Source organism: Rhinopithecus bieti, unplaced genomic scaffold (genome assembly GCF_001698545.2).
Source record: "Rhinopithecus bieti isolate Rb0 unplaced genomic scaffold, ASM169854v2 scaffold_1583, whole genome shotgun sequence".
Taxonomy (NCBI): Eukaryota; Metazoa; Chordata; class Mammalia; order Primates; family Cercopithecidae; genus Rhinopithecus; species Rhinopithecus bieti.
Genome location: NW_016803645.1, coordinates 1,334,442 through 1,360,283, shown reverse-complemented (window position 1 = coordinate 1,360,283; position 25,842 = coordinate 1,334,442). Strand labels below are relative to the sequence as shown.

The 25,842-nt window shown below is 41.6% G+C and overlaps 1 protein-coding gene across 1 annotated transcript in view; it reads left to right on the top strand.

The window, feature by feature from the left end:
- Positions 1-25,842, top strand: part of TIAM2 (TIAM Rac1 associated GEF 2) — a 217,932-nt gene that overhangs the window by 118,328 nt on the left and 73,762 nt on the right. The window contains exons 8-14 of the mRNA XM_017892053.1: positions 4,379-4,564; positions 5,249-5,395; positions 16,620-16,781; positions 19,202-19,306; positions 19,542-19,620; positions 22,688-22,780; positions 23,965-24,228. Coding sequence (XP_017747542.1) covers positions 4,379-4,564; positions 5,249-5,395; positions 16,620-16,781; positions 19,202-19,306; positions 19,542-19,620; positions 22,688-22,780; positions 23,965-24,228 — 1,036 coding nt within the window. The remainder of the gene's footprint in view (positions 1-4,378; positions 4,565-5,248; positions 5,396-16,619; positions 16,782-19,201; positions 19,307-19,541; positions 19,621-22,687; positions 22,781-23,964; positions 24,229-25,842) is intronic.

Genomic DNA, 25,842 nt, shown 5'->3' with positions numbered 1-25,842 from the left:
CAAAAAAACTAGCCGGGCGAGGTGGTGGGCGCCTGTAGTCCCAGCTACTCGGGAGGCTGAGGCAGGACAATGGTGTAAACCCGAGAGGCGGAGCTTGCAGTGAGCCGAGATCCGACCTCCAGCACTCCAGCCTGGGTGACAGAGTGAGACTCCGTCTCAAAAAAGAAAAAAAAAAAAAAAAAAAAAGAAAGAAAGAAATAGGCTCATGCATTTATGGAGAAGGGCAAATCCCAAGGTCTGCAGGGTAAATCAGTAAGCTGGAGACCTGGGAGAGCCAATGGTATATAGTTCCAGTCTGAGTTGAAGGCATGAGAATGAAGAGAGCTGACGTTGTAGTTCTGGGCTGAAGACTGGCAGACTCAAGATTGAGGAAGAGCCCATGTTTCGTTCAAGACCGAAGCCAAGGGGGAAAAAAAGCCAGTGTCCCAGTTTGAAGGCTGTCAGTGGGGAGGAGTTCTCTGTTACTTGAGGGGGTGTCAGCCTTTTTGTTCTCTTCAGGTGGTCAACAGATTGGATGAGGCCCACCCACATTAGGGAAGGCAATCCACATTACTCAGTCTACCCACTTAAATGTTAAATCTCCCCCAAAACATCCTCAGAGACACACCCAGAATAATGTTTGACTAAATATCTGGGTACCCCATGGCCCAATCAAGTTGGTATGTAATGTTAACCATTACACAGGTGGATCGCTTTGAGCTCAGGAGTTTGAGACCAGGGTGGGCAACATGGCAAAACCCGGTCTCTACAAAAAGATGCAAAATTAGCCAGACGTGGTGGCATGCACTTGTGGTCTTGAGAGGCTGAGTTGGGAAGATCAATTGAGCACGGGAAGCAGAGGTTGCAGTGAGCCGGCAGTGCCACTGTACCCGCAGCCGGGGTATCAGAGTGAGACCCTGTCTCACAACAAAAACAAAAACAAACAAACAAACAAAAAAACGCTCCAGTCAGGATAAGGATAAGAAGATAAGGAACGTTGCTGAAATAGAGAAGTCATAAGGTTACTTTTCCTTTGCTTTTTCTACTAAATTAAATTTTAAATGAACTCTACAGTGTACAGTTTATTGAGATACTGGTTGTCTTGAAACTTAATAAGGTATAATCAAAACAACAAATGTCTTGATTTTTATAAGGTCTCTTTTGGGCTATTGGGGTGTTGCAGCCCTGTTGACTTTCCAACAAACCTAAGCATCTGGGTCTGTGTTCTTGCTCTGGATTCACCTGTATTTTGTCCCAAGCTTTGGGTGGAGAGGTCTATGAGTGCTGAAGATTATTTAAGTGTTTCTGACAAAACTTTATGATTCTCCGTGTATGGTTTGGGACGGAACTGTCTTTACCTCTCAGTGCTGCTTTAATGTGTAGTCACATAAATACATTAAATAGTGCTTTCAAAAATACTTTTAAAACTACAGGACTCAGTGCAAATACAAGAGATTGTCTTCTTCCCCAATCTATGGTGCTTGGCATAGACCTGGATTTTAGTTTATTTTATTTTGTCTTTTTTTTTTTTTTCTGAGATGGAGTCTCACTCTGTTGCCCAGGCTGGAGTGCAGTGGTGTGGCCTCGGCTCACTGCAGCCTCTGCCTCCTGGGTTCAAGTGATTCTCTTGCCTCAACCTCCTGAGTAGCTGGTATTACAGGCATGTGCCACCACACGTGGCTAATTTTTTTTTTTTTTTTTGTATTTTTAGTAGAGGTGGGGTTTTACCATGTTGGTCAGTCTGGTCTTGAACTCCTGAACTCAAATGATCTGCCTGCCTCAGCCTCCCAAAGTTCTGGGATTACAGGTGTGAGCCACCGCTCCTGGCCTTTTTTGTCTTTTTAATCCATCATGGATGGCATGGGCATCTTTACCTTCTGGTATCCAAGGACTCGTTCATTTTTTTTCTTTCCTTTTTTTCTTTTTAGAGATAGTCTCACTCTGTCACCCAGGCTGGAATGCAATGGCATGATGTCAGTTTTCTTCATCCTCCATCTCTTGGGCTCAAGCGATCCTCCTACCTCAGCCTCTCGAGTAGCTGGGACTACAGGCATGCACCACCATGCCTGGCTAATTTCTGTATATTTTGTAGAGACAGGATTTTGCCATGTTGCCCAGGCTGGTCTCAAACTCCTGGGCTCAAGCAATCTGCCTGCCTTGGCCTCTCCAAGTGCTGGGATTACAGGTGTGAGCCACCGTGCCTGGCCACTCATTCATTTTCTTTCCTCTTGTATCTTCACCCTCCATACAACCTTCAGAAAATATCTGATAAAGTGTTTTACACTGAGGCGTAAATGAGTGTGATAAACTTTAATGCATTATTCAATCTACGAATGTCTACATATTATTAGAAGACAAAGGAATCCATCTATAATTATGGATTTTCAGGAATCATCTGGAGAGAAGATGTTTGAGAAACAGAACTGAGATTATAATTTTTACTGAACCTTAAGTAAGGTGTCAGTTTGTACCCATCCATCACTCTGGAATCTGGAATTCTCTAATATGGCAGGATCAGGAAGAGACTTGCAGTTTCAGTTTGAACTGTCTTGTTAGTCTAGAACAGGAGTCATTAGTAAGGCCGCGCACCAGAATCCCAGGAGGTGCTTATGAAATGTAAACTTTCCTAGACCTCAGACCTAATGGATAGAATCTTCAGGTGTAGGACCTGGGCATCTGCATTTTTAAAAGCCAACAGGTCATTCTGTCCATTCAAGGCTGATACCAGTAGGCTACCACGTTGCTAATATGGGTATACAGGATCTTAAGTGAGGTTAAATTCTTTATGGATGTTGACATTGTTTCAATGCACCTTGGAACATCACTGTTTTGCTGACAAATGATGATGATCAAGAAATTCTTTGTTTAGATCTTGTGACTGTTTTTCTTTCATGCAGAAAAGTTGTGCAGTGACCAGCCTAAGAAGTAGATACAGAGAACTTGGAGAAGGTCTGGGAAATGCCCAGAATTTGTAATACTTTTCCATGGGGAGAGATTGGAGGGGGCAGAGTGTCCAGTGTTGGAAATCCTTCAAAGTATCATTTATCCAGAATGAAGGATTCACCTAGAAAGCTTAGTGTGAAACTAAGGTCCATTTTGGTGCTCAGCAACATGGCAGAACTAAAGCTGCAACTGTTGCACCTGAAATGACCTCACTCTTCACACTGAATCCTTTATTGCAAGCATTGACTTACAGACCTTCTCTTGAGTGTTGCGATTGCTCTTAAGACCTTTTGAATCACAGCTTTCTGTTCTTTTCATTCTTCTGCTGAGTCCCTGTGTTGGCAAGTCACAAGAGCCTCTCTTCACCTATTATTTAATAATTTATCTTTGCATGAAGGTAATACTTGTAGGTAATGCATTTTGACATCCTTGGGAGAAAGGAGAGCGGCTCCCAGAGTTTGGCTGCATTTCTTTACTAAATCATGACTTAAGTTTTGAAGAAGTTCATAGGAACTTCTGTGGTGTAAGCAGCTGCATATACTTTAGTTTTATTTAGATGTACAGATGGTGGTTATTCTCCAAGATACTTAGGAGTGTTCTAAGTAAAAGTTCTATTTGCCTTTATCCCTGAAGTCCATTTGCTTCTTATTGCTTTGAGTCATTTACTCAGAATGAACAGAAACATAAAGTCACTACTTTCATTTATCTGGCATCTGTTTGTGTGCAGTTCAGTTAATCCAGTTTAGGATCAGGGACTGTAGATGTGAAGGGAAATGAAGCAAAGTGAAAAAGCGGACTTGCAAATTGCATCCTGTTTTCAGTCAGGATGGTTAGAGTGTTGGCATTCTCCAAACATCATGCCTTTTTGGCATGTCACTGTATTGGGACCACTGGCTTTTTGTTTTTGTTTGGCTATCCTGATGAAGTGCCAGATGATCCAGTGCATTTTTTTGTTTTTTTTCTTTGAGACAGAGTCTTGCTTGGTCGCTCAGACTGGAGTGCAGTGGCATGATCTTGGCTCACTGTAACCTCCGCCTCCTATGTTCAATCGATTCTCCTGCTCAGCCTCCAGAGTAGCTGAGATTACAGGTGTCTGCCACCACACCTGGCTAATTTTTGTGTGTGTGTATATATATATATATATACACACACACGCACGCACACACACACATATATATTTTGTTTGTTTGTTTTTTAGTAGAGATGGGGTTTCACTATGTTGGTCAGGCTGGTCTTGAATGCGTGACCTTCACTGATCTGCCCACCTCACCTCACAAAGGACCCAATGCATTTGGATGGGAGGGATTGAGATGGGGTCAGCAGGAAAGGCTAATTTAAACCATGCGGACCAGCTGAAACTAATTTTTTCTTTAAGTTTGTGAAAGGGATCACGTTTTCATTTTAACCCATGAAAACTTTTAATTTTTATTTAAATCACCTCTGTTTTTGCTTTAAGATCCAGCAATGGGAGCAGAATCTTGAGAAATTTCACATGGATCTGTTCAGGATGCGCTGCTATCTGGCCAGCCTACAAGGTGGAGAGTTACCGAACCCCAAGAGTCTCCTTGCAGCCGCCAGCCGCCCCTCCAAGCTGGCCCTCGGCAGGCTGGGCATCTTGTCTGTTTCCTCTTTCCATGCTCTGGTAAGTTCCTAAGGAAGGCTGTTTCTGCAGCATTCGGGGAGGGCTGCGGATGCTCCCCCTTTCTTCGGCTTGTTGCCATCAGCGCTTGTGAGGCTTGACCCAACAACGGACTCCTAGAGGCCAGGTCACCCAGAGGCCAAGGGCCTGGGGATGAAGGAGACCAGACATCGTGCTGTAGAGCCCCCAGATTCTCTACTGCTTATTCTAGAGTCCAGCAGCTAGTGGACAGTTACTGCATGTTCATCTCTGTCTGCCTTTCTGTGTGTTCCACCTCATACCATCAGGAAAGTGGGATCCTGGAGAAGGGACAACAGTGGGGTGAAGATTAAAGGATGGATTAAAGGTTGTTTTCTCTGTCCTGCAGAGCACCCCGTCGGCTTTTTTGAAGTCACTTCTATTTTGGTGGCTTCTGTGTGTTGTGTTGACTCAGCCTAGGGGTCTGTAGTGGTTTTGCTGACACTGCTGCCCACCATGGAGAGACCTGAATGTCATGACTTGTGTTATCCAGATGAGAGCTGTCTATATGGTGGATGCTTTCCTGGCATTTCAGACATGCAGTAGCTTTTGGCGATGCTCAGAATGCATTTATAGCAAGCAGAGCTCACTTCCTTAGGGCAACTGTTAATTTTTTCTGCCACTCAAATACTAAGCCTTTAGATTTTTTTAAACTGTGTTTTACATTAGGTATGTTCTAGAGATGACTCTGCTCTCCGGAAAAGGACACTGTCACTGACCCAGCGAGGGAGAAACAAGAAGGGAATATTTTCTTCGTTAAAAGGGCTGGACACACTGGCCAGAAAAGGGAAGGAAAAGAGACCTTCTATAACTCAGGTGAGCTCTTCAGCATGGGAACAGCATACTAGAGTGAAATTCCTGAAACCCCTAATTTTCCGCCTGCTATAAATCATCAATGTTCATTCTCTGTTAAGAATGAAATCAGGCCAGGTGGGGTGGCGCATGCCGTAATTCTAGCACATTGGGAGGGCAAGGCAGGAGGATCAGCTAAGCCCAGGAGTTCAAGAGCAGCCTGGGCAACAGAGTGAGACCCCATCTCTATAAATAGCCGAGTGTGCTGGTGTGCGCCTATAGTCCCAGCTACTCTGAAGGCTGAGTTGGGAAGATCGCTTGAGCCTGGGAGGTCAAGGCTGCAGTGAGCCATGATTTTGCCACTGCACTCCAGCCTGAGTGACAGAGTGAGACCCTGTCTCAAAAATAAAAATGAAAATAAAAGTTGATTCAAAGGAATCAATTCTTAGCATGCTCTTTGTTTTTGCCCAACGAAAGTGCACAAGTTGCCGTATCTATCCTGGCACTCCCGAAGAGGTAGTCATACTGCATGCAGCGCTTAAGAACAGAAAAAATAAGAATAATCAGAAAATAATCCACACTTTTCCTTCCCTCTAGTACTAATATTTATTTTTTCATAGATTTTATATTAAAATAAATGGAAAATTAATCAGAGGAGTGGCAGCTCAATTCCGTTGCTAGTGCTGTGGATTTTGCTCACTAAATCCTTAGAACATGGCCTTGGGGTTTTGTCACCCCATTTTAGAGATGAGGAGACTGACACTTGAAGAGGTTAGTTACATCACTTACCTTACCCTGTTCACCAGCACCAAAGGGCATAGCTGGGACTAGTTTCTGCCTAAGTCCATGGTCTTGAAACACTGGAAGATTGCTGGTGCTTATTTTTCCCTTGGGGAGGGGTGGCTCTTGTAACGTTTATCTTTTCTTTCTTTTCTTTTTTTTTTTTTGAGATGGAGTCTTGCTCTGTCACCCAGCCTGGAGTGTAGTGGTGCGATCTTGGCTCACTGCAACCTCTGCCTCCTGGGTTCAAGTGATTCTCCTGCCTCAGCCTCCTGAGTAGCTGGGACTACAGGTGCACACCACCACGCCTGGCTAATTTTTGTATTTTTAGTAGAGACAGGGTTTCACCTGTTGGCCAGGCTGGTCGTGAACTCCTGACCTCAGGTGATCCACCCATCTGGGCCTCCCAGAGTGCTGATTACAGGCGTGAGCCACCGTGCCTGGCCTCTTCTAACATTTTTATTAAGGAAAAGTAGCCTAAGCACATGTTGGTGAAATGTGGCCCGAGTATTGTCAATTGTTTTCAGAACATTTTGAATATGTGTATTTCATGGTGCACCTGTATTTCATGATGCAGGTGCATGATAATGGATTTTATCTTGCTGATTGATATGTTTTAGGCTTACTATGTTTCAAAGCTGTTGAAAAAAATAAGTTATATGATGACCTGATCATTTAGGTGAATAGGGAAAAGGTTTGCAATTAAATCTGAAGAAGTTTTTGCTTTTATTTTCAATGAGCTGCTGTTTTTCTGATTATGTTTTCAATATCATTGGAAAGAGAGTCACATTTTATTGGATCTTTGTTTTCTAATTTGTGTATGGCTATTTATTTGATAATGCTTTTGTGAATTAGGTAAGTAAAAGGGCCAGTATCAATTCCTTTGACCTGTTTAAAACCTTGAAACAATAAAGTTAGAGGTGGTGGGGAGTGGGCTGGTTCATTAACAGCAGAATCACAGGAAACTTCTTTTATGTGGCCACCATTTTTGTATACTGATATACAAAAATAATATCAGATTTTAAAATTGTGGTTCTACTTGTAATTAATTTTTTTTTTATTTTTTGAGGCAGAGTCTGTCACCCAGGCTGGAGTGCAGTGGTGTAATCTTGACTCATTGCAACCTCCACATCCCAGGTTCAAGCAATTCTTGTACCTCAGCATCCCGAGTAGCTGGGACTACAGTCTTGAGCCACCACACTCAGCTAATTTTTATATTTTTAGTAGAGTCAGCGTTTCACCATGTTGGTCAGGCTGGTCTCAAACTTCTGGCCTCATGTGATCCACCTGCCTCTACCTCTCAAAGTGCTGGGATTATAGGTGTGAGCCACCGTGACCAGCCTGTAATTTAATTTAATTTAATTTAATTGTAAAGAGTAATCTTATTTGTTGGTTGTAATGGAAATGTATTTCCTCATTATTGACTGTAGTCAACTGCAAACCCTTTGCTAATAGTGGGCCTATGCTTTCTTTATTTAAAAAAAATCATTTTTGTAGAAATGGGAGTGGGGGTGGTCTCCCTATGTTGCCCAGGCTAGTCTCAAACTTCTGGCCTCAATCTGTCTTCCCATCTCAACCTCCCAGAGTGCTGGGATTATAGGCCTGAGCCATAACACTGAGCTCTTATGCTTTGTGAACTGACCTTCTTTGATGGTTAACTAATGTCCTTAAGGTATTTTAATCAAGACAGTATATTCTATATAATTAAATAATAACTTGATAAATAACTTGCTTACTTTTCTTAGATGTAGACATTCTGCTAATTAGATATGAGCCTAATATGGTTTTTACCCAGCATGTGTTGTAATTTGTTCTCAACATAGATTTTTTGATAAACAAAAGCATTTGGTTGAACATTTTTTGTTTTAAAAAGATATGAAACTAATTACAGTGTCGGTATTTATATAACTGAATGAAGTTGATTTAGTAGGTATTTCTAAATGTTTATATTGTTTTTAATGTTAATTATGCCACTACAAAATTTAGAAGGTGAAATTTGGAAAAAGCAATTGTTTTAGTTCTTCTACCCAAACAAACCACTTTTAACATTTAGCTGTATTTTCTTCCAAGATTTATTCTGTGCACATTAAAAAAAGTAGGTATGAGCTTGATTTTGGTGGTTCTGTTTCACACCTTCAGAAACATGTACTCTTTGGTTAAAAGTGATATCAAGAATGAATTTATTTATTTATTTATTTATTTATTTATTTATTTGAGACAGTCTCGTGCTGTTGCCCAGGCTAGAGTGCAGTGGCATGATCTCAGCTCACTGCAACCTCTGCCTCCCGGGTTCAAGCGATTCTCTGCCTCAGCTTCCTGAGTAGCTGGGACCACAGGTGGGTGCCACCAGGCCCGGCTAATTTTTGTGTTTTTAATGGGGATGGCATTTCACTATTTTGGCCAGGTTGGTCTTGAACTCCTGACTTCAGGTGATCTGCCCACCTCAGCCTCCCAAAGTGCTGGGATTGCAGGCTGACTTAAATGATAGATGACATAAAAAGTAAAATGTACCTATGTGGGAAATTAAAACTTTAAGCATATTGGAATAATAGTACAAATTGTGATATGAAGCTCTTCTAAAATGTTATAGAACTTTAGTTTTTAAATAATGAGAAAGGGTAGCTGGCAAATGAACATTACAGGGCCATTTCATTAGTCTTTTCATCCCCTGTCTGTCAGATATTTGATTTAAGTGGCAGCCATGGATTTTCTGGAACTCAGCTACCTCAAAACTCCAATAACTCCAGTGAGGTAAACTTTGCTGTAGATGGCCGCCATCTTGTTTTACATGAATGACACAAATGCTAACTTAAGTGAGGAATGCTGGTTCAGAATCTTTACATGAACTCCTTGAAAATAGATTTATAATTAAAATGGTCCCAGTAGGTATTCTCTAAAGAGATGGTCTTAAATGCCAAGCATTTTGGAGGTATCTAACCTCACAATAACTCCATTTTAAAATCAGCAACATGACTAGACTGAAATCATAATAGCATCTTTCATTTATACATCTCTATTCCTCAGCAGTACTTATCTTCATTTGAGAGTTCAGTGAATACAAAATTGCATTTTCCTTTCAGGGTTGTCAGGGATCTTCACACAGATAGTACATTCTCTGCTGTGTCTCTCCAGGCTCTGTCAAGTGGGGCCTGAGTAGTGTCTCCTCATCCCCAAAATTGTTTTTGACCAAACAAATCCTCAGAATGATTTCTGAATGAAATACTAGAGTATGAAATCCTGAATGTATCTATGCCTCTTCCTAGTGCCTTTTTCAAACCCACAACATCCCCATGAAGCTGTGTTAGTTCTCTAATTTCTCCTCCACCAAATAATTTTTTTTTTTTTTGAGATGGAGTCTCGCTCTGTTGCCCAGGCTGGAGTGCAGTGGTGTGATCTTGGCTCACTGCAACCTCCAGCTTCCAGATTGAAGCAGTTCTCCTGCCTCAGCCTCCCAAGTAGCTGGGATTACAGGCGCCCGCCACCATGCCTGGCTAATTTTTTTATTTTTAGTAGGGATGGGGTTTCACTATGTTGGCCAGGCTGGTCTTGAACTCTGGACATCGCGATCCACCTACCTCAGTCTCCCAAAGTGCTGAGATTACAGGCATGAGCCACCGTGCCTGGCCAGTTCTTACTCTGCACTTACATCTCTTACTGTTAGCCATTCTGTCAAGTGCATATGTCATGGCTCCCAGGAAAGCTTGTAATTGATATAGTTTATATATGCCCTATGATTATCTGTATATTCTCAATCTATAGCACACTGCTAAGGATATAGTACTTGCTTAATAAGTTTGATGATTAATTATTTCTACTATAGTCATTTAATGGCTGAGAATGACTGATTTGTAATAAAGGGCCATAATTTTAGGGTCATATCTCTTCCAGCACTGTGTAACAATGTAAAATTCTTACTTTGAAAGTTAAGAGGCCTGGCAGGGTGGCTCGTGCCTGTAATCCCAGAATTTTGGGAGGCCGAGTCAGGTGGATCGTTTGAGACTGGCCTGGGCAACATAGTGAAACCCTGTCTCTACCAAAAATGCAAAAACTTAGCCAAGTGTAGTGGCGTGCTCCTGGGAGGCTGAGGTGGGAGGATCGCTTGAGCCTAGGAGGCAGAGGTTGCAGTGAGCCGAGATCACGCCACTGCACTCCGACCTGGGTGACAGAGTAAGACCCTGTCCCCGAAAAAAGAAAGTTATGAAACTATAGCATCAGTACACTTCCTATTAACAGAGTGTATGTTGGACTTTGAAAATAAATTTTGCTCATATAGCCACTTACAGTGAGAATTAAGCTTAGAGCTTAAGTTGGGCTCAAATAAACAGGTCCCATGAATGCTCTAAGGAGTGAGAAGAAACTATGATTTCTGCATTTGTTTTTTTAAGCATGTGTATCTAAACAGTTACTCCTATTTATTTTAGCTAAGCATTACTTGTGATATAGGGATACTGAAGAAATTCCTTTCATTTATAGGACTATTTTAATGCAGCCTCTATAATTTCTGTGCTATAGTACCCAGATAACTAGATTCAGATTGAATGGCAGATAGAACTAAGGGTGTAATTTTTTTTTTTTTTTTTTAGTATCTCTGGGACTTACAATTCTGCCTGAGCTGGCTAAATAATTATTTCATCTTGCTACTTTTCATCTGCTAATCGTTCTTGTAGAATACTTGTAACTTGCACAAACCATTTTTATACAATAAGTAAATTATGCTCATTTCTATAACACAGAAAGGCTGTTGTGAGGGAGGGGCCATGTGCATTTCAACTATTTCACTCTAATTGATGCATCATATAACAGTCCAACAGTGGGTCACCCTAACTCAAAATCTGTTAAGGCTGGAATAAAGCCAGTCTTACTTGAGCATTTTTTTAGAGGACACTTTGTCTAGCCAAAAATGAAAGCTTTTCATGGCGAACGTCTGGATGAGTAATAGTGAGTCTTATACGGCCTTTGAAGGGAGGTGTTTGTCATGGAGATTGTGACAACAAAAGTCCCCAGTAAGACTCAGATGGTGGCAACCCCGGAAGCTTCATTGCAGAAATGTGACAGCCCCTGGGCCTTGGCCCCTTCTCCTGGAAAATTGGTTTGGGCTGTCCCAACTTTCTGTGGCAGTGAGTGAATGCAGTATTGTCATGTTAGTCATGAGCTGCAAACCAGAAAAAAAAAAAACAACAACTAAAAAACCCCAAAAAACCCCGAAACCAAAACAAAACCCCTAATATTGGTTTCTTAAATGGAAAATATGAATGAAACAGCTTACTCTTCACCACAGTATGGTAATCTGTTTAGACAGAATATTAATACGCAACCCTATACGGCATATATACGTATACATATACGCATACAGCTCGCGAGCTAGCTAGATCCATCTTTGTTTTTCTTTCATATCAACCAATATTTGGGCATCAGTCCAGGAAGGAAATAAACACTTTCTCTTCTATGACATTTTACTGTTGTTAAGAAAACTGGGAGCATGCAACTCCCTTTTGTATTTTCCCCTCATCTCCCTTGCAAATAGACTTTCCTTTTGTCAGCCACTGTGGCGGTGTGGGCCCATTTGTGACAGCCAGATTGTGATTTTGCTACTCACTTCTCTTCAGTGATCCAAGTAGTAATTACGAGCCATTTGATCCAAAAGCATCTGCTGTGAGAACACACGGAGTTTCAATTTTTTCTCCTTGCTGCATACTGAGCATAAGTAATTTGACATGTGGTTTCAGGACCCTTGATGTAATAATAATAATAAAAAATACTTCTGTGGAATGCCCTCCAAGGATAGCTAAAGTGATTTGCAGACATTCACTAGTCAGTCTGGAGTGGCTGTGGCTGCAGCCCAGTGATGTTCTGGTGTCATGATGGCCAATTGGAGCTGACTGCAAGGTGATCTGAACAGCAATGGCCACTACAGTGTCCCAGGGCTTTGGAACAAAGGATGATTCTCAGGAAATTCTTTATAGTCGTCATCGCTGAAATACAGTAGTTATGCCCAGTACTACTGTATAAAGGACCTGATCCAGGCTCAACGTACAAAACATCTTTACAATTTCTGTCTTTCAAGTGCAATTCCTCCCATCAGTCTCCTAACTACCCCACGAGGCTGTTGTTTTTAACCTCTTTTGAAGGTGAAGAAACAGAAGTGCAGAGGCACTAGATAACAGCCCCTAACAAGGCTGAGATTTGACCTGGATTGTCTTTCTATTATTGTATTTTTTTCTGTCTCCATTTGTATTCTCAGGACCAGGAAAGCTAAGTTGCGAAAACATATATATATATATTAATTTTTTTCTTTGAGGGGAGGGAAGTAAGCAAAATAACTTAATATATATTATTATAGGTATATATATATATATAATGTTGTGCTGTTGTGTAATATTATGTGTGTGTAATAATATATTGTGTGTGTAGTTTTTTTCTTTTTGAGGCGAGGCAAGTAGAAGTAGGCGCCATGGCTAGGTGTTGTAAACAGTCCTGACAGAGGTTAGCCAACCATGGAATTCTGGGTGGTTGAAAAGACTCATTTAACATAGTGGCATCTTTGAAATGGGTAACCTGGAAAAGAGTTTTCCAGATGGCTCCATTTTAATGCTTATTTTCAGGATTCTCTGTTCTTTTTATGAAAAGAATGTTGGAGAATATTTTATCTGGCTTCCTGAAACTAAAGCACGTGTATTTTCAACTTGGATAGCATTGACCCTCTTTGAGAGAATTAATCCAACTTTCCCTCCAAATGGGCAAAGCTTACAACAACCTAAGAGATCTGTAAGCACCAAGTAGCTTTTTCTTTTTCTAGTTCTAATGAATTAAATTTAAATTCTTGGTGCTTCCTTTGAATAACCAGGTTTTATTTTTCTTGAACTGTATATACATTTGTGATGGGTGTGTGTGTGTGTGTGTGTCTGCCTAACACACACCAAAAATTACATTTAACTTTTCATTGAGGGATCTCTTGAGAGGGTCTAACTCTTCAACGGCCTTGGCTTTGATGGGCATCTTCTCTTCTATGGTTCACTACATCTTGGGTCAACAGTGTAGACTCAGAAAACCATTACTCAGAGCAACTGTAGCACAGCACCTTGTTGAATGGATTTTAATAGGATTATTTCTTTTGTCCTTCCATCCTTCCATCTATCTGCACACTTTTCTGTTGTCCAGAACTTGTTCTCCTTCAATAATCTGTTAATTTCTCTTCTCATAGCTCCCAGGGAGCATTAAGAACTTGACACTATGTCAACAGAGTTGAGTAAGATACTGAAAACGGACAGCGTTTGCCTCTCATGCCTGTATATGACTGTGAATTTCTAGTTGTATCCAGCTCAGCACTCAAGTTGTGAGTGTGTCCTGGGTACGGGACGCACTGTGTTAATAGCTGAGGGAGAATGAGGATACAGAAGACAAAGCCTCTGCTGGCATTCATCTTATCCTGGTGCGGGACTTAGAAGTGACCCCACTGTGGGCTGGGCTTTGCCAAATGCCGTACCAGGGACATAGGAGAGTAAACTCATCTAAGTGAGAGGACTTGAGGGCAGAGAAAGGAGAGATAGGAGAGACTTCATAAGAGAGGGGCATTTTAAACCAGGTTGGAGGGTGTATATGGTTTTAGCACTGTCTCTGTAAGGATGGTACAGCAGAGAGAGGAGATGGAAGTGAGCCCCGGCATGGAGCAGGAGCTTGCCACTCCCTTTTGGGGAATGTTCCCTGAGCCATTCTGTTCAGTGGGAACATGGTGTGTAGCATAGAATAATGGAAAGTAATCAGGAAATGTAGGTTGTACCCATTTGATATAAAGGGAGTTAACTGCCAGGCGGGCATTCTGTGTAATATAGTGGTGGTGTGAACCAGCTCAAGCCAGACTTCCACCCTTCAGTTCCCTGGAGTACCATAGGCACTAGTTGTGTAAACTTGGGCAAGTTTCTAGAATGTCCTGAGCCATATTTCTCTTGCCTGTTCCATAGAAGTGATGATGGTGTCTCCCTGAGAGGGCTGGTTGTGAGTGGTTAGTGAACTGATGGCACATCAAGAGCTTGTTTCATTTGGCCTCATGAGATGCAATCTTTCTTTTTCTTTGAGGCGGAGTCTCCCTCTGTCGCCCAGGCTGTATTGCAGTGGCATGATCTTGGCTCACTGCAACCTCCGCCTCCCAGGTTCAAGCGATTCTCCTGCCTCAGCCTCCTGAGGAGCTGGGACTACAGATGCGTGCCACCATGCCCGGATAATTTTTATTTTTAGTAGAGATAGGGTTTTACCATGTTGGCCAGGCTGGACCTGAACTCATGACTTTAGGTGATCCACCCGCCTCGGCCTCCCAAAGTGCTGGGATTGCAGGCGTGAGCTACTGCGCCTGGCCGGTGATACGGCCTTTCTCAGATTGTCAGTAACAGTGGGAACAAGAGGGTGTGAAGGCACAGTGTTAATTTGTACTGCTCATGTCCCTCCCCCACCTGTTTATCCATAATTACGTTTTTCCTGATCTCCTAAAGTGCAGCAGTAAATTGCTCTGCCACCCTCAGTGGGAGCCTGTGACTTCCTCCAGGCCTCGTTCTTTGTGAAGTTTCTTACTCCACAGTGACCTCTGCTGGGTTTTAGTTTGCTTCTCAACAAGCCTGGTTTCAAAGGTGGGGGCCTGCACCTTTAAGGCAGCATCTGTTTGTTGCTAAGCACCGGGTTGAAATCACTGCCCAGAGAATGAACCAGAGAAAATAATGTGCCTGTGTAAGACAAGAGCCTTTAGGAGAGAGTGTCCGGGTTGGTTCCTGGCATCCCTGGCTCCTTGCATCTGGTCCTGTCTTTTCCTTTGTCGTTGGCACGTGTGGGGATGTTCATTCTGGCTGTGATCACCCTTCCAGAAAAATGTGCTGAAAGCGACAGATCCATGACAGATCCAGAAATGTCACTTCAAAGTTAAGCACCATGTTTTCAAAAGATGACACAGAGAGATGGATTTTGTCTTGCTTTGTTCTTTGAAATTTCTTTATGATGTCTCTTCTAGTTTTAAATCCTACATAGGAGGATCTTTTACTTTGTATTTAAAAATGCATGGAATTCAAAGTAAAATCACCCATTAATGATAACTTTAAAGCATGATGATGATATATAATAATGTGATAGTATTGAATCTATTGGTGACATTTTCTGGTATGTAAGGTGTTTCACATAAGTGACCTCTTTTGCTCACAAAACTTAAGTAACAAGTAATTTTTTCAATATTAATTGTATTAATAATGTCCTCTTTTACAAAATAGCTGAATCGTAGCAAGGTAAATCTTGTCCTAGGGCACACTTTGCTGGTAGCGTCTGAGACTTTTGATTTCAAAGCCCCAAATCTTTTCTTTACTACTACGTGAATATAAGAACCTAGCCAGAGAGAAACATGTCTACATTGCTTAAGAAATGTAGCTATTTTTGTTATGAATTACAAAGGGACGTATTAGCATGAAGTCAGCAATTGTTGTGATGATGTAGTTTGGCAAACTAAACTTTTTTGGGAAAGGCTTCCTGAAGGTGGTATTCTTTGAGATGATTTTCCAACAGTGTCTGTGTGTGAGATAGCTGAAGGATAGAAAAAAGATTTATCAGGACTATAGGTTAATTTTAGGGAACAAATAGATTTCTGTCAGTGATGAGTTAGGCTAAAATTAAAAAGAAGAAACAAAGACAAAAAAACCAGGTAGACTTAGAAGAGAAAGTTCATGCTTGGATTAAGTGCAGTTCAGGGTTAGGATGGCAGGCAGATGTCAGTGGCCATGGACAAGCTGTGTCTGGAATTTAGTGGAAGGTTGGAGAGGGATTATGGCTTAGATGCAGGCTTCACAGTGGCCATTCTCAACCATGATTCCAGAGTAGTAAGCGTGGATAATCAGCAGTCCTTACATGGACTGCAGTGTTCTTTTTTTATTTTTTGAGACAGACTCTTACTCTGTTGCCCAGGCTGGAGTGCAGTGGCGCGATCTCGGCTCACTGCAACCTCTGCCTCCCAGGTTCAAGCGATTCTCCTGCCTCAGCTTCCCAAGTAGCTGGGACTACGGGTGCACATCACCATGCCTGGCTAATTTTTGTATTTTTAGTAGAGACGCTGTTTCACCATGTTGGCCAGGCTGGTCTCGAACTCCTGACCTCAGGTGATCTGCCCGCCTTGGCCTCCCAAAGTGCTGGGATTACAGGCGCGAGCCACCGTTTCCAGCTGGATTGTGGTGTTCTAACTCGGCATAAGCGGCCAATCGACACAGTGGAAAGAACACAGGACAGGCAGTCACTGACTTTCACTCCACTTCCCGTGGCTGCCGTTTCATCTGCATAAAATGAGTGAGGAAACATTGTTGGCCTCAGAGGGCTGTGAGAAGCCAGTGATGTAAAGCGTGTGAGTGTTTACTCTAAATACTCCATAAATGAACAGGACTTTTGGCTGGTGGTTTCCTTCATTTGTTAATCAAATTTGTCTGCATTTTCTTTTGGCATCTACAAACAGGTCGACGAACTTCTGCATATATATGGTTCAACAGTAGACAGTGTTCCCCGAGACAATGCATGGGAAATCCAGACTTATGTCCACTTTCAGGATAATCACGGAGTTACTGTAGGGATCAAGCCAGAGCACAGAGTAGAAGATATTTTGACTCTGGCATGCAAGGTAATGGATTTTGCTGCAGAAATATACTTCTGAATAGAAATAATCAGTAATGTTGCAATCTTATGCCTTCTAAATTCGTGTGGTATTCAAGGGCTCAGTTTCCATGCCAGGGAACATATTAGCATATTTATTAGTTAATGTATTTATTAGCATATTGATTAATTTGCATTCTATTCCTCGATCTCTTTAGAAGAATGAGTTATTAGATCATGATCCCCCACCTCCATGAAGAACCTGAGCTAATCTACTGAAATTCTATGTATACTTTGATATCTAGAATAATTATGAAATCCATTGCTATTTAAGTTACTTAGAGATGGTGTGTTATAAGAAGGCGGCATAAACTTTGAGGTAATTTAATTTAATCCTAAATAGTTTTATCGGATTTCTCCAGATTAAACACGAAACTTGATATATTCACAGTTGCTTTATGGAGATTAATATAAGATGATGTTTTATTCATTTTTCAAACTGGGTTTCATTCCTGATCTGAAAAGGGAGTTTATGGTAAGTCTTAAAGAGGGCCCTCTGAGAGAGAATGTATTCAGCAACATCAGCTCAGAAGCTTTTTGACCACCAGGTGGTGTAGTAGAGCTTAAATCTTTTTAAGTTTCCAGAGAAAATACAATCAAATACGTTGACATGGTGAAAAAGGCATATAGAGTTTGGTAATGCTTAATCATGTGCACTTAATAAATGTGAAAAATGTTTAATTTTAGTCCCGCTTTGTCACTTTGACTTGAAACATTAGGATTCTGTACATTTATATGTAGTTTATATCCTTATGAACTTAATTTCCTTTTGCTCCCATATGTAACGTTTTTATTCAGAAAACCAACAATGTTCTATACCAGTGTTACCCTCTTTTAAACTGATAATTTTCTGAGTAATAAAGGGTATCAGAAGCAGTGGGTCGGCCAGGTGCGGTGGCTCATGCCTATAATCCCAGCACTCTGAGAGGCCGATGCGTCGGATCACAAAGTCAGGAGATCGAGACCATCCTGGCTGACACGGTGAAACCCCGTCTCTACTAAAAATACAAAAAATTAGCCGGACGTGGTGGGGACGCCTGTAGTCCCAGCTACTCGGGAGGCTGAGGCAGGAGAATGGCGTGAACCGGGGAGGCGGAGCTTGCAGTGAGCCGAAATCGCTCCACTGCACTCCAGCCTGGGCGACAGAGCGAGACTCAGTCTCAAATTAAAAAAAAAAAAAAAAAAAAAAGAAGTAGTGGGTCAGTTTGACCCAGTTAGAGCATATGCCTGAGATAAATTTCTCACTGTTGAAAATATGCATGAGAGAGAAAATATGAGTGTGTGTGTGTGTACACATTTTCCTTTTGAAAAGTTTTTGGAGTAGGACATTCTTAATTCTGAAGTCTGTAGATTTGTTCACACTTTACAAATTTCTGCATTTTAGTAATGAGAAACAAGGTTAGGCTCAACCTAACTAAAGAGATGACATTTGCTGAGCTGGTAAGATTTCTTCTACTATCAGATATGTTCTACTGTAATCTCTTAAAAATGCATCTTTTGCCTTTAATCATAAGCAATAGTGTTCAGAGAAAACCTTCTTAAAAATAATTGCCTGCCGGGCGCGGTGGCTCACGCCTGTAATCCCAGCACTTTGGGAGGCCGAGATGGGCGGATCACGAGGTCAGGAGATCAAGACTATCCTGGCTAACACAGTGAAACCCCGTCTCTACTAAAAATACAAAAAATCAACCGGGCGTGGTGGCGGGCGCCTGTAGTCCCAGCCACTTGGGAGTCTGAGGCAAGAGAATGGCGTGAACCCGGGAGGAGGAGCTTGTAGTGAGTGGAGATCATGCCTCTGCACTCCAGCCTGGGCAACAGAGTGAGACTCCGTCTCAAAAAATAAAAAATAAAAAATAAAAATAAAATAGTTGTCCCCCTTTACTTTTTTGCATACTAGTATACATGTATTTATTTATTTATTTATTTATTTATTTATTTATTTGAGATGGAGTCTTGCTCTGTAACCCAGACTGGAGTGCACTGGTGCTGTCTCAGCTCACTACAACCTCCACCTCCTGGGTTCAATCATTTCTTCTGCTTCAGTCTCCCAAGTAGCTGGTATTACAGGTGTGTGCCACTAGACCTGGCTAATTTTTGTATTTTTACTATAGTCAATGTTTTGCTGTATTGGCTAGGCTGGTCTCCAACTCCTGACCTCAAGTAATCCACCCGCCTTGGCCTCACAAAGTGCTGGGATTACAGGTGTGAACCACTGCTCCTGGCCTGCGTACAAATGTTTAAATTAGAGCTCTTATACAGGTTTAAATTCAGCAAATTTTTTGTGGTATTCTTTTAGCGATTTCTACTTTGATTTTTAATGAGCCTGCTAACCAGTGATGGATTTAGAAAGAGCATTTCAAATCTGAATGACTTTCTTTTTCTTTATAGATGAGGCAATTGGAACCCAGCCATTATGGCCTACAACTTCGAAAATTAGTAGATGACAATGTTGAGTACTGCATCCCTGCACCATATGAATATATGCAAGAACAGGTAAGTGTGCACTAGTTTTAGAAAGGGAAACTGAACCACATCCATTGCCTTTTGATTTTGAAAAATGTCATTTCTGGGAAAAATTTTGTTTAAATTCGGCACCTAGTTTGGAAACAGTCTCTATATAAACGGTAACTCAATAGCTTTCTTGTTTTATTATGAAAATAGTGTCAAAGTAGTTTTCAAGGTATCATAACATGAAATCCTCTGATTTTGCTGTTTTCACCTTTTGCAGGTTTATGATGAAATAGAAGTCTTTCCACTAAATGTTTATGATGTGCAGCTCACGAAGACTGGGAGTGTGTGTGACTTTGGTAAGTGTAAGGAATGCCCCTTTCAGGGAGGTATGTTGTTCGTCTTTGCCTACTTTGCCCCAGTATCCTTAGACTTAATTTTTTTCCCTTACATTCACGTTTTCAGAATATATGACAGTAGTTTCTGAACTTCCTTTCTCTTCCTTCATTTCTCTTTATTGATATTAGCAGGTGACACAGATAGGTATCAGTATTAGAGGGAAATGCCAAAGTAATTAAATGGAATGAATATAAAATTGATGGGAATTTGAAAATATAGATTAATAACACCATGTACTGTGTGCTGGTGCTGCTCTGAGCAGATCAACTCATGATTCATATGACAGTTGCTTTCATCTCTAGTGTCTTTGCTCTTGGTTTTCTCTTCCCACCTGGAATGCTCCCCTTCTTTCCTCTTTCTTCCCCCATCCCTCGTCTCTAATGGCATGAATCCTACTGTCCTTCAAGAATCAATTTAGGGTCTAACTTTCTTGAAGAAACCGTATCTGATTACGTTAGCTTTACTTCCTTCTTTCTTCCCTGAGTTTAACAGTTAAGAGTCAGCCAGGCATGGTGGCTCACGCCTGTAATCCCAGCACTTTGGGAGGCCAAGGCAGGCAGATCACCTGAGTTTGGGAGCGCGAGACCAGCCTGACCAACATAGAGAAACCCTGTCTCTGCTGAAAATACAAAATTAGCCAGGTGTGGTGGCACATGCCTGTAATCCCAGCTACTTGGGAGGCTGAGGCAGGAGAATTGCTTGAACCCGGGAGGCAGAGGTTGCGGTGAGCCGTAAGCTGAGATCGCACCATTGCACTCCAGCCTGGGCGACGAGAGTGAAATTCCATCTCAAAACTTAAACAAAACAAAAAACAATTAAGGGTCAGTACTTCTGAAGTCACTTAATAGCATCATTTCCTACATTTCTCTTTGATTAGATAATAATTGGTAAATACATCCATAGAAACAATGATTAGATAATGATTGGTAAATACCTCCATAGAAACACTATTTCTTACCTCGTTAAAATATGTTGATACATGATTATTTTCCTTAAAATGATTCAAACTAAGAATAAATTAAAGTTTATAATATGTTAAAATGTCGTTTTAGGATACTTTCATTTTTTAAAATTTGTATAATATTTTCTAACCCCCATGTTATTTTTTTATTTTTATTTTTTTTGAGACAGAGTCTTGCTCTGTCGCTCCGGCTGGAGTGCATTGGCACGATCTTGGCTCACTGCTACCTCTGCCTCCTGGGTTCAAGCAGTTCTCCCTGCCTCAGCCTTCCAAGTAGCTGGGATTACAGGTGCCTCACCTGCCACTACACCTGGCTAATTTTTGTATTTTTAGTAGAGACGGGGTTTCACCATGTTGGCCAGGCTGCTCTTGAACTCCTGACCTCAAGTGATCTGTCCACCACAGCCTCCCAAAGTGCTGGGATTACAGGCGTGGGCCACTGCGCCCGGATCCCATGTTATGTTGGTTTTTCCTTTGAAGCCCTCTTGGCCTTTTTTCTCCTCCTCTTGGCCTTCACTGTGCTTTTTGTGGTTGCCATTTGTGTTCATCTTTGTACTGGAATGAGTGAATGAAGACACTTGCAAAGATACTCTCTGGTGAGACCATAATCTGCCAGGCTCTGCTGGGGCCACAGAGGAGACCTGGGGAACAGGACATTCTTGCTGTCCTCAAAGAACTCTCCGTATTAGGGGACTAAGACAAGGAAACCTGTGCTCCTCACTGTGGCGTCACAGAGGGCGACACTAAGTCAGGAGCCATGCATTCAGAAGAGGGAAGGTCTCCCTAGGATTTGCACGTAATCTTATATATTTAGGGCAAGCACTGTATTCATCCAAGCATTTTTTTCACCTTCTTAAAATGCTCAACCCCATAGTTGTTTCTCAACAATTATTTGTTGTATTGAACTGAATTTCATGTATTTCAGTAAGAGTATTTTTTGCTGTTAAATTTGTTTCTAAATTTTTTATTGTGGTAATAGACACATAACATAAAGTTTATTGTCTTGACCACTTTTAGGTGTACCGTTTTGTGATGTTAAGTACATTCACAATGTTGTGCTACCATCATCTATCTCTACAAATCTTTTCAGCTTGTAAAACTGAACTCTGTACCTATTTAACACGAACTGCTCATACTGTCCTCCCCCTGGCCCCTGGCAACCACCAGCTTAATACTTTGTATCTCTCGGAATTCCCCTGGCAACCACCGTTCTATTAATACTTTCTACCTCTCTGAAGTTGACTGCTCTAGCTACTCATATAAATAGTATTATACTGTGTTGTCTATTTGTGACTGGCTTATTTTACTTAGCATATTCTCCTCAAAGTTCACCCAAATTGTAGCATATGCCAGGATCTTTTTCCTTTGTAAGACTGAATGATATTCCACTGTATGCATAGATCACATTTTGCTTATCCATTCATCCATTGACAGACAGTTGGGTTATTTCCACCTCTTGGCTATTGTGAATTATGCTGTTATGCACGTGGCTGCATAGTCTCACCTTTTGAATAAAAGTTATGTTTTTATATTTCTTTTTCTTTTTTTTTTTTCTTGTGAACGGAGTCTCGCTCTGTCACCCAGGCTGGAGTTGCTGTGGCCGGATCTCAGCTCACTGGCAGCTCGCTCCCGGTGGATGCATGTGCTGGCGCTGGCCTCCAGGCCGCCGCTGGTGAGCTGCACTGGTAGCTGGGACTACAGGCGCTGCCACGTCGCCCGGCTAGTTTTTTGTAGTTTTAGTAGAGACTGGGTTTCACCGTGTTAGCCAGGATGGTCTTGATCTCCTGACCTCGTGATCCGCCCATCTCGGCCTCCCAAAGTGCTGGGATTACAGGCTTGAGCCACCGCGCCCGGCCTGTTTTTATATTTCTTAAGCCTCTTGTCTGACATTTTTCTTGCAGGGTAGACCCTGCAAGATATTTGTACTTTCAAAATAGTTGTAATTTAGACTTTCTCAACATACTGTACTTACAAGAAAATATGTTCAAGGAGATACTGCCGATGTGGTTGGAGAAACTGAGTATGGTGGGTTGAGACTTGCTTTTTCCTTTTATTTTCATTCCTAGGGTTTGCAGTTACAGCGCAGGTGGATGAGCATCAGCATCTCAGCCGGATATTTATAAGCGACGTTCTTCCCGATGGCCTGGCGTATGGGGAAGGTCCGTGTGGCACACCGTGCCTCTGTTCCCTCTTAATTTGCAACTGTGGAATACAGCCTGGCTAGTGAATGTTTCTTCATACAGTTTTGTCAGAAAAAGGTTTCTCTAGGAATTTTAAAGAAAGTAAACCTAAGAGTTTAATTGGAAATGTGACCAAACACAGCGTCTCACTCCCATAAACCCTGCTGCTCAGGAGGCTGAGGTGGGAATATGGGAGGATTGTTTGAGCCCAGGAGTCCAAGACCAGCCTGGGAGATACAGTGAGACTCCTGCCTCCATAAGAAAGGACAGAGAGAAGCCGGGCGCGGTGGCTGACAGCTCTAATCCCAGCACTTTGGGAGACCGAGGCGGGCGGATCACGAGGTCAGGAGATCGAGACCATTCTGGCTAACACGGTGACACCCTGTCTCTACTAAAAATACAAAAAAAAAAAAAAAGCCGAGAGTGGTGGTGGGCGCCTGTAGTCTCAGCTACTCGGGAGGTTGAGGCAGGAGAATGGTGTGAACCCGGGAGGCGGAGCTTGCAGTGAGCCGAGATTGCACCACTGCACTCCAGCCTGGGCAACAGAGTGAGACTCCGTCTCAAAAAAAAAAAAAAGCGACAGAGAGAGAAAAGAAAGAAATGCATATGCCTATAAATAGAGCATGTGTGTGTGTTTAAAAGACAGAAAGTGTATACATATATATAGACAGAGGGAAGGAGGAAGAGAGTGTGAGACAGACAGGCAGACACTGATGGAACAGAGTTAACATGGGAACACTAGAAAAATATTAGAAAAAACAATGAATGAGTGGTTCTTAAGTTGTTTCTCTTTCAAACTGTTTTTTCTAATAGTAGCTGTGAGAGAGCTAACATTTGTTTTGCTCTTAGTGGCATCTAAATACTATACATTTTGGCCCTTTAATTCTTTTCTGTTTTTCTTATTTAAAAGACGGAGTCTTGCTATATCACCCCAGTCTGGCCTCAAACTCCTGGGCTCAAGTGATCTTCCCACCTCTGCCTCCTGATTAGCTGGGACTACAGGGACCTGCCACTGTGCCCGGCGGGCACTTTCTTTGAAGAAAGCGACAAACAAAACAGTCCCTAGGAGTACATGGTGTGAGTTTGCAGCCTTCTTTCATCTTAAAATATTTCTCACAGTAATCCCTCTCTCTTTTTTTCTGTTTCTCCTTCCTTTTTCTCAGGGCTGAGAAAGGGCAATGAGATCATGACCTTAAATGGGGAAGCTGTGTCTGATCTTGACCTCAAGCAGATGGAGGCTCTATTTTCTGAGAAGAGCGTCGGACTCACTCTGATTGCCCGGCCTCCAGACACAAAAGCCACCCTGTGTACATCCTGGTCAGACAGTGACCTGTTCTCCAGGGACCAGAAGAGTCTGCTACCCCCTCCTAACCAGTCTCAACTGCTGGAGGAATTCCTGGATAACTTTAAAAAGAATACAGCCAATGGTAAGGCTTTGTTCTGACTTCCTTCTTAACTGCTGGTATCAACAGCCAATATTTTTAGGCTGTAATTTTGCTTGCAAACTCAGATTATTTAAGCTGTTCAAAGAATGTTTTCTAATTTATTAGAAGAACACAGATGCCAACTGGAGTAGATTTTATCAAAATTTCATGCATTTTAGTAATTATAGCGCTTTCATGAAAATATAAAATAATTATTTTTGCACAAAATAACATTTTTAAAACATCACGGACTCTTTAAAAATCACCCATGATGTTTAGTCTTGTAGTTGCTCTGTGATTGAAGGCAGATGAAATCCTGCGTAAATGCCATAGTGGAAAGATTTTTCTTATTTGATTGAATCCAAGGCATAGCCATTTTGCAGTAATCTGTTGGGCTCTTAGAACAGCCTGTGCATTTCAGTTCAGTCATATCTTTTGTTAAGTACTACTTTCTTAATAAACAGCAAACTTTCTTTTTTAAAATTTATTTTTATTTTTATTTTTTTGAGACAGAGTGTCACTCTGTCGCCCAGACTGGAGTGCAGTGGCTTGATCTTGGCTCACTGCAACCTTTGTCTCCTGGGTTCAAGAGATTCTCGTGCCTCAACCTCCTGAGTAGCTGAGATTACAGGCGTGTACCACCATGCCTGGCTAATTTTTGTATTTTTAGTAGAGGTGGGGCTTCATCATGTTGCCCAGACTGGTCTCAAACTCCTGACCTCAGGTGATCCACCTGCCTCGGTCTCCCAGAGTGCTGGGATTACAGGCATGAGCCACCGTGCCTGGCCAGTAAACAGCAAACTTTTAATGTAGGTCATGAATTTTAAAACTTTGTGAAAATGAAAAACTGTGTGCCAGCATATTTTTCTCACAATAAGACTTCCATATGAGGAAATCATTTGAAGGTCTGAAGTTTTGAGTTTATCATTTATGTGTATTTCATGCACTGCAGTCAAGTAAATTAGGGTACTGAAAACCAGTAGTTTTGCTTTGTACCTCTGGAGAGCCTGGGTCAAGCTCCACAGGAGACCAAGTGTGGGGTCTTTTCCTGGGAGAGCACAGAGCAATTTTATACTTAATTACGATGATAATGGATTTCCAGTAGAAATCTCTGCATGATTACCAAAATGAATGAAAACACCAAAGAGAAGTTGTTAGGATTGATTTAATTATAAAGGAAGTTTATTAGGTCATTTTTGGAATTAAAAAATCAGATGGTAAGATTTGTGATTCAATAAGGTATCTCGTGCTTTTTCCTTCTCTCTTGGGGCCTTCCTCTAATTTAAAATGCCATTAAATGGACTATTGGCATATAAAAGTGAATGTCATAAAACAAAAATTATGATGGAACTTATTAATTACTTGGGTATATTAGGGCCATCATTCAGCTACCCTGGGCTGCTGTTATGGGTCTGAGTATTCCATATAATACATGCATGTGTCCATTTGTTGGATTCATTACTCTTGAGGGATACATTCACTACCTGTGTTATGTCTCTATGTATTTTATCATAATAAGAAATTACCACAAAGGCTATACTTTTGGTACTTGCGGGAATGAATTCCTATAGAAAGCAGAGAAAGGGGCAAATTTACCTTTTTTTTTTTTTTTTTTTT